This window comes from Trifolium pratense, linkage group LG1 (genome assembly GCF_020283565.1).
Source record: "Trifolium pratense cultivar HEN17-A07 linkage group LG1, ARS_RC_1.1, whole genome shotgun sequence".
NCBI classification, from domain to species: domain Eukaryota; kingdom Viridiplantae; phylum Streptophyta; class Magnoliopsida; order Fabales; family Fabaceae; genus Trifolium; species Trifolium pratense.
Genome location: NC_060059.1, coordinates 606780 through 624119, shown reverse-complemented (window position 1 = coordinate 624119; position 17340 = coordinate 606780). Strand labels below are relative to the sequence as shown.

At 36.1% G+C, this 17340-nt stretch overlaps 4 protein-coding genes across 5 annotated transcripts; 1 reads left to right on the top strand and 3 right to left on the bottom strand.

Moving 5' to 3' along the window:
* The first annotated feature begins 33 nt into the window (after positions 1-33).
* Positions 34-5557, top strand: LOC123910668 (transketolase, chloroplastic). Of its 2 annotated transcripts, XM_045961858.1 has the most exons (7): positions 34-696; positions 2794-2884; positions 2987-3092; positions 3223-3505; positions 3712-3860; positions 3949-4102; positions 4358-5557. In XM_045961858.1, exons 1-7 carry the CDS (start codon positions 247-249, stop codon positions 5315-5317), a joined length of 2193 nt encoding a protein of 730 aa, XP_045817814.1. In that variant the 5' UTR covers positions 34-246; the 3' UTR covers positions 5318-5557. The 2 variants fall into 2 exon arrangements, with proteins under 2 accessions (XP_045817814.1, XP_045817805.1); XM_045961849.1 differs by having other exon boundaries at positions 97-696; positions 2794-3092.
* A 506-nt stretch (positions 5558-6063) lies between these two features.
* Positions 6064-8609, bottom strand: LOC123910753 (protein trichome birefringence-like 4). Its single transcript, XM_045961961.1, has 5 exons — positions 7858-8609; positions 7110-7302; positions 6802-6995; positions 6500-6658; positions 6064-6409 (listed from the first exon to the last, which is right to left on the bottom strand). Exons 1-5 carry the CDS (start codon positions 8607-8609, stop codon positions 6064-6066), a joined length of 1644 nt encoding a protein of 547 aa, XP_045817917.1.
* Positions 8610-9695: 1086 nt separating this feature from the next.
* On the bottom strand, positions 9696-14195 carry LOC123910651 (formate--tetrahydrofolate ligase). Its single transcript, XM_045961824.1, has 5 exons — positions 12899-14195; positions 12656-12805; positions 10869-12044; positions 10408-10554; positions 9696-10280 (listed from the first exon to the last, which is right to left on the bottom strand). The coding sequence occupies exons 1-5, from the start codon at positions 13286-13288 to the stop codon at positions 10005-10007; spliced, it is 2139 nt and encodes a 712-aa protein (XP_045817780.1). The 5' UTR covers positions 13289-14195; the 3' UTR covers positions 9696-10004.
* A 102-nt stretch (positions 14196-14297) lies between these two features.
* LOC123910659 (protein PHOTOSYSTEM I ASSEMBLY 2, chloroplastic) lies at positions 14298-16490 on the bottom strand. Its single transcript, XM_045961837.1, has 5 exons — positions 16261-16490; positions 15890-16141; positions 15626-15718; positions 14795-14928; positions 14298-14695 (listed from the first exon to the last, which is right to left on the bottom strand). The coding sequence occupies exons 1-4, from the start codon at positions 16388-16390 to the stop codon at positions 14798-14800; spliced, it is 606 nt and encodes a 201-aa protein (XP_045817793.1). The 5' UTR covers positions 16391-16490; the 3' UTR covers positions 14298-14695; positions 14795-14797.
* Between the last annotated feature and the right edge of the window lie 850 nt (positions 16491-17340).

Below are 17340 nucleotides of genomic sequence, written 5' to 3'. Positions count from 1 at the left end.
GAATATCCAAATAATATATTAATTGTTGTAAATAAATAATAATAATTGAAAAAACAAGTTGGATGATGAAATGGATTGAGAGGTAGATAAGTAGAGAAGGAGAGATAAGCAAGAAGCATAGGCTGAGATTTTCCACAGCCTCTGCACCAAACACTACCAATCATTTCATTCTTTCTTTTTTTCTCTATAATCTCTTCTTCTCTTTTCTATCTTTCATTCTTCACCCTACTCACTCACTCACTAACCATGGCTTCCTCTCTGCATCTCTCTCAAGCATTTCTCGCACGTGCAGTTTACCTCAACTCTGATCGCACTGCATCATCACTCTCTTCAACTTCAACTCTCTCCTTCCCAACTCTCAAACCTTCTTCTTTATCCCGTCGTAGAACTGCCACCACAACTATACGTGCAACTGCTGTAGAAACACTTGATAAAACAGCTGAAGTTTCTCTTGTTGAGAAATCTGTTAACACTATTCGTTTCCTTGCTATTGATGCTGTTGAGAAAGCTAATTCGGGTCACCCTGGTTTACCAATGGGTTGTGCTCCAATGGGTCACATTCTTTATGATGAAATTATGAGATATAATCCAAAAAATCCTTCTTGGTTTAATCGTGATCGTTTTGTTTTGTCTGCTGGTCATGGTTGTATGCTTCAGTATGCTCTTCTTCATCTTGCTGGTTATGACAGTGTCAAGGTCATTTTTCTTTCTTTTATCTTCACTTCAATTCTCTGTTTTGTTAAAGTTCAGAGAGAAACACAACGTGACGGCTAGGGTTTCAATAATATTATAATAGCATTGCTTAACAAAATAAGGATTACAAAATAATTTATAATAATTCCTAATGGACTACTAAACTACTAACATATAAAGCCCAATACTTAAAGCCCTAATAATATTATTATCTAACACTTCCCCTCAAACTCACGATGCATTATCAGATAATCATCGAGAGTTTGTCAAACAAAAAACGAAAATCAAACTACTCTAACTAAATATTTTATTTCTAATACTACCCCTCAAGCTAAAGCGTACTAAGCTTTGAGCTTGTTACAAATCAACCCGAAAATAAACTAAATTAACTAATAGCTTCAAATTCAACTTCTTCAGATTTCAGATTTCAAATTGTGAGTATTCCCTCACCGGATTCAATGTGAGTATTCCCTCACCGGATTCAATGTGAGTATTCCCTCACCGGATTCAATGTGAGTATTCCCTCACCGGATTCAAATTTCAAATTGTGAGTATTCCCTCACCGGATTCAATGTGAGTATTCCCTCACCGGATTCAATGTGAGTATTCCCTCACCGGATTCAATGTGAGTATTCCCTCACCGGATTCAATGTGAGTATTCCCTCACCGGATTCAATGTGAGTATTCCCTCACCGGATTCAAATTTCAAATTGTGAGTATTCCCTCACCGGATTCAATGTGAGTATTCCCTCACCGGATTCAATGTGAGTATTCCCTCACCGGATTCAAATTTCAAATTGTGAGTATTCCCTCACCAGATTCAATGTGAGTATTCCCTCACCGGATTCAATGTGAGTATTCCCTCACCGGATTCAATGTGAGTATTCCCTCACCGGATTCAATGTGAGTATTCCCTCACCGGATTCAATGTGAGTATTATCTTAACTCACCCGAGAGAACCAAACAAAAAAAAACAGTCATGACAAACCAAACCAGACCGCAAGAAGCGAAGCATAACCAAACAAAACAGAACAAAAACCAAATCAAATGGAACTGAACCAAATTAAATCAATCATACCAATCCAACTCAAATACCAATCCGATGCACATAATTCCATCAGCATGTGCTGCCGTCTTCTTCATATACCATATACACTATACTTCCATGAGAGTATATGGCACCGGCAACTCTGCCAACAATAAAAGTGACCTTTGATATATTGGAATAGCTATTAGCTTCAATACGGCGGCTGCGGACGAAATTAACATCACTCAACAAACAGAAAATTGTGATTCACTTTAAGCTGTTCCTCAAAAACAAATTTGCTCTTTCTTCAATCGATTTCTTTGAACAATACGGAAAAGAACCAACAACCAAAAGATCAGTATTAAATTTCTTTGAACAATACGGAAAATCAAATACTGGAACGGAAAACAAAACAATCAATCAAACACCGAAAATCAAAACAAATAGATTCCCAATTATTATTATTTTTTTTTGGGAACTCGACAACGGAAACTACGAATGTTTCAAGGCGGATCGAACCTTGCTCAGATACCATGTTAAAGTTCAGAGAGAAACACAACGTGACGGCTAGGGTTTCAATAATATTATAATAGCATTGCTTAACAAAATAAGGATTACAAAATAATTTATAATAATTCCTAATGGACTACTAAACTACTAACATATAAAGCCCAATACTTAAAGCCCTAATAATATTATTATCTAACATGTTTAATAATATTTCAATGAATCATAGTTTTACTCTTTAAACAACTTGTAGGATTAAGCAACTTAATCATTCATGAAATTAACTTGTATATCATGATTGGAAATATTTGATTATTTTAATATTTTTTGGTTGATCAATTTAGTAGCTGAAATACTAGTTCATAATTGCTCATGTGAATATGTGATAGAGTAACTTTTAAGTTTAGCTATCATTTTAGAATTTCCTTAATTTTAAGGATTGAATTGCCTGACTTGCACAATTTCTTTGCTAAATTGGTGAATTCATATGACATTTCATTGTGATTATGGAAATATAGTTGACTGAGCTGAATTTGATGTTGTGTTTGGTTTCAATTAAATAATAGGAAGAAGACTTGAAGCAATTTCGACAATGGGGAAGCAAAACTCCTGGACATCCTGAGAATTTCGAGACATATGGAATTGAAGTCACCACAGGTCTCATTATAATAATATGTCTCATTAGTTTGTGTTACTGTGAGCCTTTTTTTGTGTCTTCTGTAATGAATTTTAATTATCCTTGTATTTTTTGTTGTTTAGGTCCTCTCGGTCAGGGAATTGCCAATGGTGTTGGATTGGCACTTGCCGAGAAGCACTTGGCTGCACGATTTAACAAGCCTGACAGTGAGATTGTTGACCATTACACGTGAGATAACTAATTACATCTTGTTGCATGTTGATAATTGATATACATGCTTGGACTTGTTATTTGGTGTTTTCCTTTTCCTAATTGGTAATGACATTTTTTGTTTGCTTGTGATTTTGGTCGGCTCTAGGTACGTTATATTGGGTGATGGTTGTCAGATGGAAGGAATTTCAAATGAAGCATGCTCACTTGCTGGACATTGGGGTCTTGGGAAGCTTATTGCCTTTTATGATGATAACCACATTTCCATTGACGGTGACACTGAAATTGCATTCACTGAAAATGTTGACCAACGTTTCGAGGCACTTGGATGGCATGTGATTTGGGTAAAGAATGGAAATACTGGGTATGATGAAATCCGTGCAGCCATTAAGGAAGCAAAGGCTGTCACAGACAAACCTACACTGATTAAGGTTAGTGACATAAAATGGAGATTCAAGTAAGTGGATTTACCGATCTATCATATATATGAATTGATTATACTGGTTGAAGTGACATAATGTGATTGCTGTGGGTGAAAGTAAACCTTCCTTTTCTTAGGTGTTGATATATCCATTTTATTTAGCTTCGATGTTGGTCATATGGTAGTATTTCATTATTTTTTATTACTATTTCACAGGTAACCACAACCATTGGATTTGGTTCTCCAAACAAGGCTAATTCCTACAGTGTTCATGGAGCTGCATTGGGTGCTAAAGAAGTGGACGCTACAAGGCAGAATCTTGGATGGCCATATGAGCCTTTCCATGTGCCAGAAGATGTTAAAAAGTATGAATGTGGACACTAGTTATATGATATCTTTGTTTCCACTGATATTTTCATGATCTTGAATGTAACTGGCTTAACATTTCGTTAGGCATTGGAGTCGCCACACCCCTGAGGGCGCTGCACTTGAAGCTGAGTGGAATGCTAAGTTTGCTGAGTATGAGAAGAAATACAAAGAGGAAGCTGCAGAGTTAAAGGCTATTATTAATCGTGAATTACCCGCTGATTGGGAGAAAGCACTGCCGGTGAGTAAAGTGTCACACTTTTTGGTTTCTATTAATTTATCCTGAGGTATCTCCTCAGTAGTTGCATACTGCCAATTCAAGTTTATCGTGAATAATGTGTCAGCAAGTGTATTAAATAGTATGCTCATCACCTTTATAATTCTACTTTTGCTTCATGCCAGTACTGCCTTTGAAGTTTTAAACTAAATAAAACTTGACTTCCATCAACCATTTGTGGAATATTGATCACACTTTCAATTTGACTTTAACTTTCAGACATACACTCCAGAAACCCCTGCCGACGCTACAAGAAATCTGTCTCAGGCAAATCTAAATGCCCTCGCCAAGGTTCTTCCTGGTCTGATTGGTGGCAGTGCAGATCTTGCCTCTTCCAACATGACCCTGTTGAAACAGTTTGGAGATTTCCAAAAGGCCACACCAGAAGAGCGCAATGTTCGATTTGGTGTTAGGGAACACGCAATGGGAGCAATCTGCAATGGCATTGCTCTTCATAGCCCTGGATTCATTCCATATTGTGCAACTTTCTTTGTCTTCACTGACTACATGAGAGCTGCTATAAGGATTTCTGCCCTGTGTGAAGCCGGAGTTATTTACGTAATGACCCACGATTCAATTGGACTTGGAGAGGATGGGCCAACTCATCAGCCAATAGAGCACCTGGCCAGTTTTCGGGCAATGCCAAATGTTTTGATGCTTCGTCCAGCTGATGGTAATGAAACTGCTGGATCATACAGAGTTGCTGTGCTTAACCCGAAGAGACCCTCAATTCTTGCCCTTTCTCGGCAAAAGTTGCCCAACCTTCCGGGAACTTCTATTGAAGGAGTTGAAAAGGGTGGCTACACCATTTCAGACAACTCATCAGGTAACAAGCCTGATGTTATCTTGATTGGAACTGGTTCTGAGTTGGAAATTGCTGCGGCTGCTGCCGATGATCTAAGGAAAGAAGGAAAAACTGTTAGAGTTGTTTCTTTTGTTAGCTGGGAACTTTTTGATGACCAGTCAGATGAATACAAGGAGAGTGTTCTCCCTGCTGCTGTTACAGCTAGAGTCAGCATTGAGGCAGGATCAACTTTTGGTTGGCACAAGATTGTCGGAAGCAAGGGAAAAACCATAGGCATTGATCGATTCGGAGCAAGTGCTCCGGCAGGAAAAATATACAAGGAGTATGGGATAACCAAGGAAGCTGTTATTTCTGCCGCCAAAGAAGTTTCATAGATCTATTGAGGTTCTGTTTCTTGAGATATTACGATTTGTATTACTAGTACGAGAGTTGTTTCTTGAGATATCATTTTAGCCACAATAAGAATGAATAGATTGCTCTTGCATATGATTCTCAAAGGAGCAACATAGATCAAATGATGAGATGAATTAAGGAAGTTGTATTAATTTGTAAAAACTATTTTGGCTTGTGAATTACACACTGTGATGTAGTTGAATTAAGTGATTCTCGCTCTACCACTTTTCTATGTTGCTCCGATTTGGCTACTATGAACAATTCATCTTTCTTTAATTTTTCTCCAGAGGATCTAGTCTAAAATAATTGCTATATTACTTCTCTCAAAAGCTGGATGGAAATGTCTGTAGTATAAAAACATGTATTTTTTTTTTTTGCTTCCTTAGTGACTTCCTTGAATTCATTGTTCCTCCTTCTAGCTTCTGGGAGATTGAGTTGAAAAGAAGTCCAAAGTGTTATCTTTTTTGCAACTTAGATTGAAATAATAGCACAACCTAGTGATTAAATTTAATTTTTTTTGCTTCTTTGACGACTTCCTTGAATTCATTGATCCTCCCTCTAGTTTTTGGGAGAAGGAATTGAAAAGAAGTACATGGTCTAATCGTTTTCGCTACTTAGACTGAAATTGAAATAACACTACCTTGTGATTCTATTTATGAACTAATTAAAACACAAATATATTATAAGAAGCCTATGCTGAATTGTAACAATGAAACAAAAATTGAGCTCAACGGTTTCCCTTGTTTCTTTTCATGCGCTGCAAAAGGTGGGCATACACTAATTCATTCCACAAGTCAGGAACACCTGGAAGACACCAATGGCTACAATCCTGATGTGTGAGCGTAAATTTTTTGGTCTCTTCAGACATATTTGCGTTTCTGTACATGGAAGGATGAGCATCAGGCCTCAAATCCGTCATTGTCGAGATGTTCAGGTAAAACACCGGAGTCTTCATTCTCTTAATTACTGACCCAATGGTCTTCATCATATCAGGATTTTCTGACGAATCTGCAGGCGCAGTTTTCATTGGTTCTGTCTCGTTACACTGACCACCAGAGTTCCACTCTCCACCCCTGTAGCAGAACAAACAAGGAGGATGATATAGAGTCCTATATCCAAAGTAATCATGAAACAGATTAAATGCTCTTTTTTTTTTTTTTTACCTGAAATGAGAAGGGGAATAGCCCCTGAAGAAAACTGTAGTTTTCTTAGGATCAATATTAGTATCCACCCAATGTGACCATGTTAAAAAAGCTTTAGTAATTGCCTCCTCAACAGTCAGTAGTCCATGGACATGATTTCCTTCTTGATAGTATTCCTTCCTGCATTTTTCTCAAAAAGTTGCCATTTTAATTTTCCTAATTCCAGGCTCTAAATCTAAAGTAATTTGCATTTACAAGTTAAGGGAAAGCATCACCACTTCTCTAGCAAGGACAACAACAACAAAAAAAAAAAGCGGCATTACCCTTCCATTGTTTTCGTATGAGTCCACCAATGACCTGTGTTGAAGATCAAAACATCAGCGTTTTTGTACTTATCACAAGATCTCTCCACCAAATCAAGACGAAGTGTTTCTTTTTTTGATCCCTTCTGGCTGGGAACCTCCCACTCTTGAACAAGAAACGGGGAACGGAAGAACTCAACGGAACAATTGTAATCCTGTTCAATCATTAACAAAGAAAAGAAACACATACTTTAGAAAAAAGATACATGAACATGAAGAATCATAAAAATGTCATGTTAAACGTAGTGAGGCAATAACAGACGACATACTGTGAAGATAAATGAGTAAGAATCCTCTGTCCGAAATTCTTGTCTACCAGAGGCTTCAAAAATGCTGCTCTTATTTTCCACTGAATTACTAAGAACACAAACCATAGATTCCCACATATTCCTATTGAGGGAATCACCAACAAAGACTAAACGTTTTCCCCTCAGCATCTCCAACATGTCATTACCATTAAACCTGCAAAACAGATACATGCTCATCTCAATAAAACAGAACCAAAAGGTACAATCAACCCAAATACAATTCTCCAACATCACATTTCTAAACAAGCCTCTAAAAGTGTATTTTCAAACGGAACAAACACTGTATTTTTGTCTGAAAGTACACATGCGGATGGTACAAAAATTGTGTTTTTTCTTTTCTGATGTATATATCCGAAATGATTTTGAAGGGTGAACAAAGTACACACGCGGATAGATCTAAAATTTAGGGTTTTAGTTGTCTCACCCTTGAAACAACTATGCAGGCATACTTTCATGCATTTTAGTTGAGCCTCATATCAATTCTACATTGCTTCCTACATGTATTGGTCAGTATCAAAGAGAGTTCTTCCCCCCCTTAAGTTTCTAAAAATCCCATGTGTCCCGAAAGTATACTTTCATACAGAAAAAACTGTGTTTTTGTCTGGAAGTATGCTTTCGGACAACATAAAACCGTGTTTTTTTAAGTACATTTCCGAAGTGACTTTGGAAGTGGAAAAAGAAGCTCACACATGAAATCATCAGAAAATACCTTGGCATGTTGCAATTCTTGGGTTGCCACCTGTACTTCTCATACTTATTATCCCTCCTACCATTGAGGAAACAATTAAAAGGCTCATCAATATGAGGGCAAGACCCAGGTTTGTAAAGTGGATATGAATCATCATAAACCCATGACCCTTCATACATATCACAGTGTCCATCACTTTGCATCACATTTTTAGAATCCACTCTAGCATTTGGTGAAGGCATAGGTGAAAAAGACTTCTCTTCTTGTGGTTTAATTCTAGCAGGAATTGGTGGATACAATTTACCATGTTTTCGTTTACGTTTCTTACTTCTCTTCGGCGCAAGACCAGAACCTTCCTTTCTTGACATTTGAGAACTCGCAGGCCTATGATCGACAAATTTACCATCCTTATTAGAATGTGAACTTTGATTATGAGTATTATTGTCATTGGTGCTATGAGAAGTGTAAGAAGGAGGTTGATAAAATGAACCATCCACTAATTCGCCATTCTTAGTGGTGTCATTGGTAATATGAGGGGTGTAAGAAGGGGGTTGAGCAAATGTAGAGTTGTTGAAAATGTGAGACAAAACTTTAGAAAAATGATTTCTGCGCGAAGGATGAAAAGCATTATTTACAAGGAATAGCATAAACAAAATAGAAACAACGGTGAAACTGTAAGTAAAAATTATAACTCCTCCTCTTGAAGGGAAGAAACGCATAGAATCTGGTCTTGTCAATAAACGGTGCCTCACAGGTACCGGAGAATCTACCATTGCTAATTGTTAAGCTAATAACAAACAATTAATATATGTTAATTACTTTTATTTATTTACAGAACTATGACTATATTCTTCTGTATACAATGTTCAAAGAAAAGAAGAAATGATAGAGGTGTAGAGTAAAAGAAAATGGAAGAGATGATGGTTGAAGTTGAAATGCTATTTTTGGAGAGAGTAGTAAGAGATAAATGAGAGAACATAGTTTGATTTGGAGTTAGCAATTAGAGAGAGAAGATAGGAGGGAACAAAGATTTTATGTACAAGCCGTTTTCTTCGCATACCTCACAAATCTACGTGCATGCATATTCCAAATATTATCATAACAAGATTCCTGGAAAAAAAATAAGTTATTATAACAAGAAAAATGATAAAAAGGACATACTGTAATTTATTTTCTTAGATTAATATAATGTCTTTAACACTTGTGGCAATTCATGAAAAAATCTAAGTTTAAGAAATGGCTAAAAAAAACCACCTCAATTCTCGCTAAAAATATCACACCTCAATTCTCGATAAGAATATCACCTGCAACTATTGTATGCAGCAACGGCTGTAGGGGATCCAATTTCAAGTTTTGAGTTCCCTGATTTATTGGATCTAAGTCTTTAGATAGAGATCAAATGATTTATATTGTGACTTCAACAAATTTAAAACTCAAAATCATCGTCATCAAATGACAAAGATTATTGCTCAAAACCGTTGCTTGACAACATCAAATCAAATTATTGTAAAAAAATTAAAATAAATAAAAATCTATTTCTAAACTCCAACCTAAAAAAATGTTGCTCATAAAAAGAACCATTAGTTTAAGCCATCGGACAAATCGCATTTCTTTTTTCATATCGATTTTAAACATAATATTTACGCACACACAGAAAAAGGAAAAAAAAAAACCACTAACAATTTAAAATGAGAATAGAGGCTATGTTAATCTGCTGGGACATTTCATTTTTCAGCAGAAATCACCATGGTGCATGTTGCAGCAATTGCAAACCTGATAATTAGAGAAATAATGTCTCTCGAGTTTCCAAAAATAATTCTATTTAATAATAATAATCATTGCAGTCATCATAATAAGAATAATACTAAAAATCATGATGAAACTTTAACTCCACCATTTATATTTTATGAATTATGTGTGACTGTTATGCATTAGCTGCAAAGAGCCAAAGAGTTTGCAACAATGACTTATGCATATCAGAAATGGCAACATAAACAAAAAAGTACACAATATCTCCTCAGATAATTATTTCATTCATACATATCACCAAGCAAAGAGACAAGAGAACATGGAGGAATGTGTCGCTTGTGACACTCTTGAATTTGGTAGTAGCATCCGCGAAGGTTTTGCAATTGGTAGAGTGTGATCACTAGATAGAGGTTTAATAATTAAGAGAGACCGATGACTTTTCCAGTTGTTGTGTCGAGATCAATGTCATAGAAGCATGGTCTTGTTGGCAAGCCAGGCATGGTACTCATTGTTCCAACTAAAGGATAAATAAATCCAGCTCCAATACTAGCTCTTACATCCCTTATTGGTAAAATAAACCCAGTTGGAGCTCCCTTAGCTGCAGCATTGTCTGAGAATGAATACTGAGTCTTAGCCATACAGATTGGAAGTCCTGAAAATCCTTGCTTGGTATACATCTCGATCTTCTTCTCGGCCTGGTTAGAAAATTAGAATCCCAATCAGGTAGTCAAAAACACATATTTGTGTTCCATTAACAATTAATAACTGTAGTTATATTGTTCATGAATTAAAGTAAACTGACATAACCAATCATAAGATTACCTGCTCTGAGTACTCAACACCACTGGCTCCATATGACTTCGCTATTGCCTCTATTTTCTCTTTTATACCTGCATCCAAAGGATATAGGAACTTCAATGGCTGTGTCGCATTCTCACAAGCTTTTTGAACTGCAATTCCCAGGTCCACCTGGATCATGACAAAGCATACCTCAGCAAGTGATAAATACCATTCACAGAAAACTACTACAACTGACTTGCATTTATCCTATTAATGCATGTGTATAAACTTAACTTTGCTGCTAGTTGTAGCCCTAGAATAGTACCATCGGTTTAATTGATGATAGTGATCTATGCATTCTTATATATATTTATTTTCCTTCACCCTTATTGATTGTGACAAATTCAATATCCTATACTTTTTTAGTGTGTCAGGGTAAAAGATAGCTATGGCTTCTCATTTATCATCTAAAATATGTAAAGACTTGTGAAGCATGAACTTACTGCTCCTCTGCCACCATGGGCATGATGGCTGCATATTACAGCATCATATGCTCCAGCATCTAAGGCAGCCTTTCTAACCGCATTTAGCTCAGATTCAGTGTCAGTTGAAAACTTGTTGATAGCAACTATAACATTCGCACCATAAGCTTTTGAGTTTAATACATGCCTTGCCAGATTCACACAACCGGCCTCAACCAAAGCAACATTTTCAGTCAAATATGCATGATCAAGAGGTTTTCCAGCAACAACTGCTGGCCCACCACCATGCATTTTTAATGCCCTTATTGTTGCAACAATAATTGCACATTGAGGTGTCAAACCACTGTATCGACACTTGATGTTCATAAACTTTTCAGTTCCAATATCAGCACCAAAACCAGCTTCAGTAACTACAAATCCACCCGGTCCAACCAACTTTAGTGCAATTTTATCAGCCACAATAGAAGAATTCCCATGAGCAATATTTGCAAATGGACCAGCGTGAACAAGAACAGGTGTTCCTTCCAAAGTCTGCATAAGAGTAGGGTGAATGGCATCTTTCATTAAAACTGTTAAAGCACCCCCAACACCGAGATCATCGGCAGTTACAGGGTCACCACTCTTGCTGTTTCCGATAACCATTTTCCCTAGCCTCTCTCGCATATCAGCTAAGGATGTTGTCAATGCCAAAACAGCCATTATCTCACTAGCCACTGAAATATCAAATGCTGTTTCTCTTACCATTCCTTTCTCATCAGGTCCCTGGCCGACAGTAATTTTTCTTAAGAACCGGTCATTGATGTCCATTACTCTCCTCCATGTAATAGATTCAGGGTCAATATCAAGCCTAGCAAATTTATTTACTTCTTCTGGTGTAAGATCATCTGGATTAGTCTTTGAAATACCAAGCTTCTTGAGACGCCTAAACATGACATCACTGAAGCTCCTTTTTCCTTCTTTATTTGCAGGGCATAACCGGTTGAAAAGCGCTTTATCCGATTGCGTTGACTCATGAAAAATCCGTGTATCAATTGCAGCAGCTAGAAGATTGTTTGATGCGGTGATTGCATGGATATCTCCTGTTAGGTGAAGATTGAATTCATCCATGGGAATCACTTGGCTATAACCACCACCAGCCGCACCTCCTTTGATTCCAAAAGTAGGTCCTTGTGATGGTTGACGAACACAGGTGACCACCTAACATAAACAGATAAGATAAGATTATGCATAATGCAGAGAACCACCAACCTCAGAGTGGATTTATGATGGAATATACATATGTAGCATAACTTAAACACATGATTAAAATGGTTTTTTTTTTCATTAATTTTTTGGATCCACACAACCAGTGAAGAGATAAGTAGTGAAAGAACAGTTCTTACATCCAGTCATTTCATCAAATGAAATAAGGGAAAAAACAACATAAAAAAAATACTTTCACAAGAGAGTGAAAACATTTGTTTTCTTTTGGATAAAGTACAGGGAATGGTACTAGTATTACCAAAAACTAATATCATAAATTCAGAATGTATAGGAATTACAAAGCAAACCATATGATCCACACTAAAATGGCCAATTGAAAGTATAGTATAGCCTAACTAATTGTAACCAGATGTGCATTCATGATCAAGAATAGGAGACGGCAAAACATAATAAACAAATAATGCTCACAAGGGTTACATCCTACTTGACTAATTAGTTAGCAGATGAATCAAGTGTAAAATTTTTGATTGGAGAAACTTGAAAATAGCAGGCAGATTGAGGTTTGAAAAATGAGTTAAAGAGGGTGAGAAAATGCAAAAGAATACCTTTTTATGAAGAAAAGCACCTAAAGCTTGACAGAGACCAACAGTAGTGGTAGATTTGCCTTCACCAAGAGGAGTTGGAGTAATCCCTCCAACCACAACATAATATCCATCTTTTGATTCTTGCAGTTCATCAAGAACAGACAACAAAACCTATATATTATTATTATTATTACATAACAACAACATAAGAAAGAGAAACAGAACAGAAATGAATGAATTATGATAAGTTAACTAAGTAAGTACCTTGGCTTTATATTTGCCGTAAAGGTCGTAGTGATTAGGAGTGAGATTGAGATGTTTAGCAATCTCGGAGATGTGAATAGGTTCGACAGAGTTTGCAATGTCTATGTCGGCTGGAACAGGGGACACAACATCTAGTTTTCTCATCACTGAGGAGGAGGAAGGAGAAGAAGTCATTGTTGTTGGTTTTGGATTGAGTTTTGTTGAGGATGAGGAAGAAGAAGAGAAGATATGATTGTTGGTAGTATTTATTTGGGAAAGACCGAAACAGTGATGATGATTGTTTGAGGAAGAATGTCGGAGGAGGAGTGGGGCAGGGGTGTAATGGTAAATTGGGAATAATAATGCGTTGAATGGATTTGATTGGACGAGGAGGATTTGAACACTGTGCATTATTATTATACTACTTTACTTACGTTGGTTTGGTTCAGTTTCTTCAATCTTAATATCTTATCCCTCCACTCCACTCCCTGTTGCTTTTTCATTCATTCATTCACTCTATTTTTTATAAGACAGTTCCAGTTCTAAAACTCAAATGTACGTCTTCTATACATATATGAAATTTCAAGATTTTATACATTTAATTTCTACGGTCCAAACTAAAATTTCAGAACTTTACACATTTATCATCGGAATGATTCACAATTTTTTTGCTTATACATAATAATTTTCAATTTTATTAGACATTGTTCAATTACGCATCACCGGGAGAATGAATGAATAATGTAGAAATTGTAGCTTACATTTCATTAAAAATAAATCACTTCAAAGTCATATAAATTACAAATGTACGTCTGCTTTCACTTATATGAAGGAAGAAATCGTAGCCTACTACACTTATCTCAGAGCTTTAGTGCGGATGGATGGCCAAAAACATCAGTAGAGTTTGTTAAATGCAACATATATAGATGCTTCTCAAGTGGGTAATGATTTTTTGCCTCGAATTTATTTGATTTGTTCACCGGAGCAAAAACTTTCTGAATCCAAAGGTAGCAGCCGAGTGGAGATGGTTGTTTTAGCCCTCCACATTGTTCACACTAACAAAAACACACTACCGGAAAATATTTTCTGGTAAAATTTACACTGCCGAAAAATATCTTTATGTAAGATTTGTACTATCATAAGATATCTTTCGGTGGGATGGGGAAGACATGAAGGAGATTATGATCAATTTAGGTGGAGCAAACAGCAACCATCTTGAGTGACCAGGGAGCTCAAGTAGCTACCTTTGCATCATATATTCTATTAACTTAGAAACCGCCACCAGAAAAAAAAAAAAAAAAAAATCGAACCAAGATTTACAAAATAAGATTTCTCTCATCTTCTCCCGACGTCATTACCCGCCATATGTTCACAAACGCCAAACCTCCATCAACTAACAATCAAAAACAGGATACTTCCATTTTCAAACACTGCAAACTGTGTTTTCATCGTGGCTAATGATTATTCAATTGTGAATAATTATGTTTAATAGATGGTTAATTAGTTACAACACTTTGTTATATACATTAATCATTCATTAAACATAACTAATCAAGCAGATATCATTAAAAAATGGTCTTTTTTATCGTACAGAATCTTGAAATTCATTAGGTGGTGGTAACCAAGCCAAAGCTATAATTCTGGAATGCCTCCAGATCAAAAATATAAGCAAAACATACGGCTGTGTGTTCTGCGCTAGTTGCTGAATCAGCTGATTACCAATGCAGTCACTGGCATAATTAACTAGTGTAGAAAATTGTCATTGTGCCAGAAATAAGCATTAGCAAGGCCTTGCTTCAGTTGTGCTCGCAGGAACAACTGAAAAGGATGCAGTACAGTGAATATAACAGTAACAGAAGATTGATATTCAAGAAAACAGTTACTTAATGGAGTAGTATAGTAACAAAGAAAATTTACCTTCTAAGAGTTAGGAAGTAGTCTTCCATTATACATCTTATCAAGCAGTTGCTTTGCATCAGGCCTTCTCAGGAGACCTTTATTGTTTGGCACGCCAGTTCCTAAACAAACAGGGCAGACAAGCTTTCCTCGGCCTGTGGATTATAAACAATAATAATGATCATCCAAGCAAGTTGATTGCATATGGTAATACAAGAAAAATTATAAACTGTTTGAATAAGGTAAGGTAAAGAAGGGGTTGGTAGAGATGAGTAAAGAGACCCGAAAAAATCTTGCAACAACAGCTTTTGCCACTAGATGAAGTCCACCACATGAAACACTATAATGTTCAGTCATAAATCGATATCAATTTAGTCCCTAAAGTATGTGAAAATAACTAGTCCCTAAAGTATATGATCTTTGTCAGTTTAGTCTCTTAAGTATATGAAAATTCGTCAATTTAGTCTAACATCTTAATAGTGGGGACTAACTTTCACCCTCTACTCAAAAACTTGTAGTTACAGCATAAAGGCAACAAACTGACAAAGGTGCAAAATAACAATAATTAAGAAGGTATCATAATTACACAAGACTAAGGAAACAGAATTTAGAGACAAAAGTAGGGTAAAAAGAAAAGAAAACGAAAAACAATAGTAAGTACTGCATAAGTGGATATTGAGAAGCAGACCATATATCATCAAAGATGAGTAGTAGTTGATGGAAAATAAAATTCAGAACAGAAACTTGGAAAATGGTTTTAGCTAAACCAGTCTTTGCAATTCATTGCCACATACCATACGTAGTTAACAAAAATATATATAGAGTAAAGTAGAAGGTGAGGATGATATATACCATAACAATTTGGACACTCTGTAAACTCATAAACATCTTGTGCTCGTTTCCTGTTTAGAGCTTTCCATTTTCCTGTACCACCACACATATCACCTAAATGAAAAGTAAACAAACATTTTATGAACCAAACAAACAAACTATGTAAGAAACAGGAGCTGTTTGATAATCAATCATCTTCTCTTTCTCTTTTTAAATAAAAATAGTATTATGAGGTGATAAATAATAAAAGGAAGATAAGAAAAGGGAAGTGAAGTGAACACTGACAGATGATGTTACCGCTTCCCCCACAATTTCTGCAGCCAGGAGGTTTATCAAGAGCGGTTGAGGCGTTGGATGCAACCAAAAGTGGAGTTGAACACAAACAAAAAGTCAAACACCGACGCCTGGAAACATCATTTACTACCTTGGAGGAGGAAGAGTGGTGTTGTTCACCAGAAGAAGAATCTTCAGGTGGTGAAGTAGAGCTATTATTACTGTTTTGGTGAGTGGATTTAACAACAACATGTGTCCTTCTACCTGTTATGTTAATAACAACATGCAGGTTCATTTGCAGAATTATTATTATTGATAAAGCAGCAATGGATATAATAATAGATAGATAGATAGATAATAGTAAGAGAATAGAAGAAACTGACGATGATTGGCAGAATATGGAGGAATAATAACAGACGCTGCCATGATCTGATTATGAAGTACTCCTACTCCTATATTGCTGCAATCCATTTGATGATGATGATGATGATGATGATGATAGTATCGTATCATATCCCTTCGCAAACAAAACTAAAGTGCGTAAATATCATCAAATCCAATCCACTGGTCTTGTGCCCTCCACGTATATCATCTCAAATCCCCACATCATCTAATACTAGTTTTATTTTATTAATTAATTAATTAATACTCGTATACTATAAACTAAAAATAATAATATTATATCCGTGAGCTCACATTGCATAAATATATACTCCTTATGATCATAAATATAAGTAAAAGTAGGGATGGCAATGGGTGCGGGTTTGATACTACTCAAACCCACACCCATATATTTGGGTGTCACTCAAACCCAAATGTTGTTCGGGTGGGAAAATGAAACTCACACCAGCACCCGCTGGGTTAGGGTTTTTTCACCGAAACCCGTAACAAGAACACGCATACTTGATTATCTGCTCAAACTCGATCCGAACTATATTTAATAAAATGCAAAATATAGCATAATTTGGTAATATAGTTTGTAAATTTCAAAATAGTTTTTCTTTTTACTAAACAATTCATCAAATGTTATCATCACTACCGTATGCACCAGTACAACATTCAAAAACTTAAAAGGGAGCAAAATACATAGGGGTAAATAGATAATTTAATATATAAACGGGTGGATAAATGAGTTTCGGGTGTGGGTTTCTTACTACCCAAACCACACCCAAATATTCGGGTGCCACCCAAACTCAAACCCAATCAACTCGGGTTTCGCCCGTTGACTTGGGTTTGGGTTCAGGTGGGTCTATCGGGTTTGGGTTTTCCTGTAATCCCTAAGTAAAAGTGCACTTTTTAGGCTCGTTTCGCCCAGTTTTTTTTAGAGTTTATGCAAACAGCTTATGCAATTTTTATATGTTATTATAAGTTTGTCAATGATTATAATCACATTAAGTTGACATTAAGTTTTGTCTCATTGTTGATATTATAACGATTATAATGACATTAAGTTGATAATATTC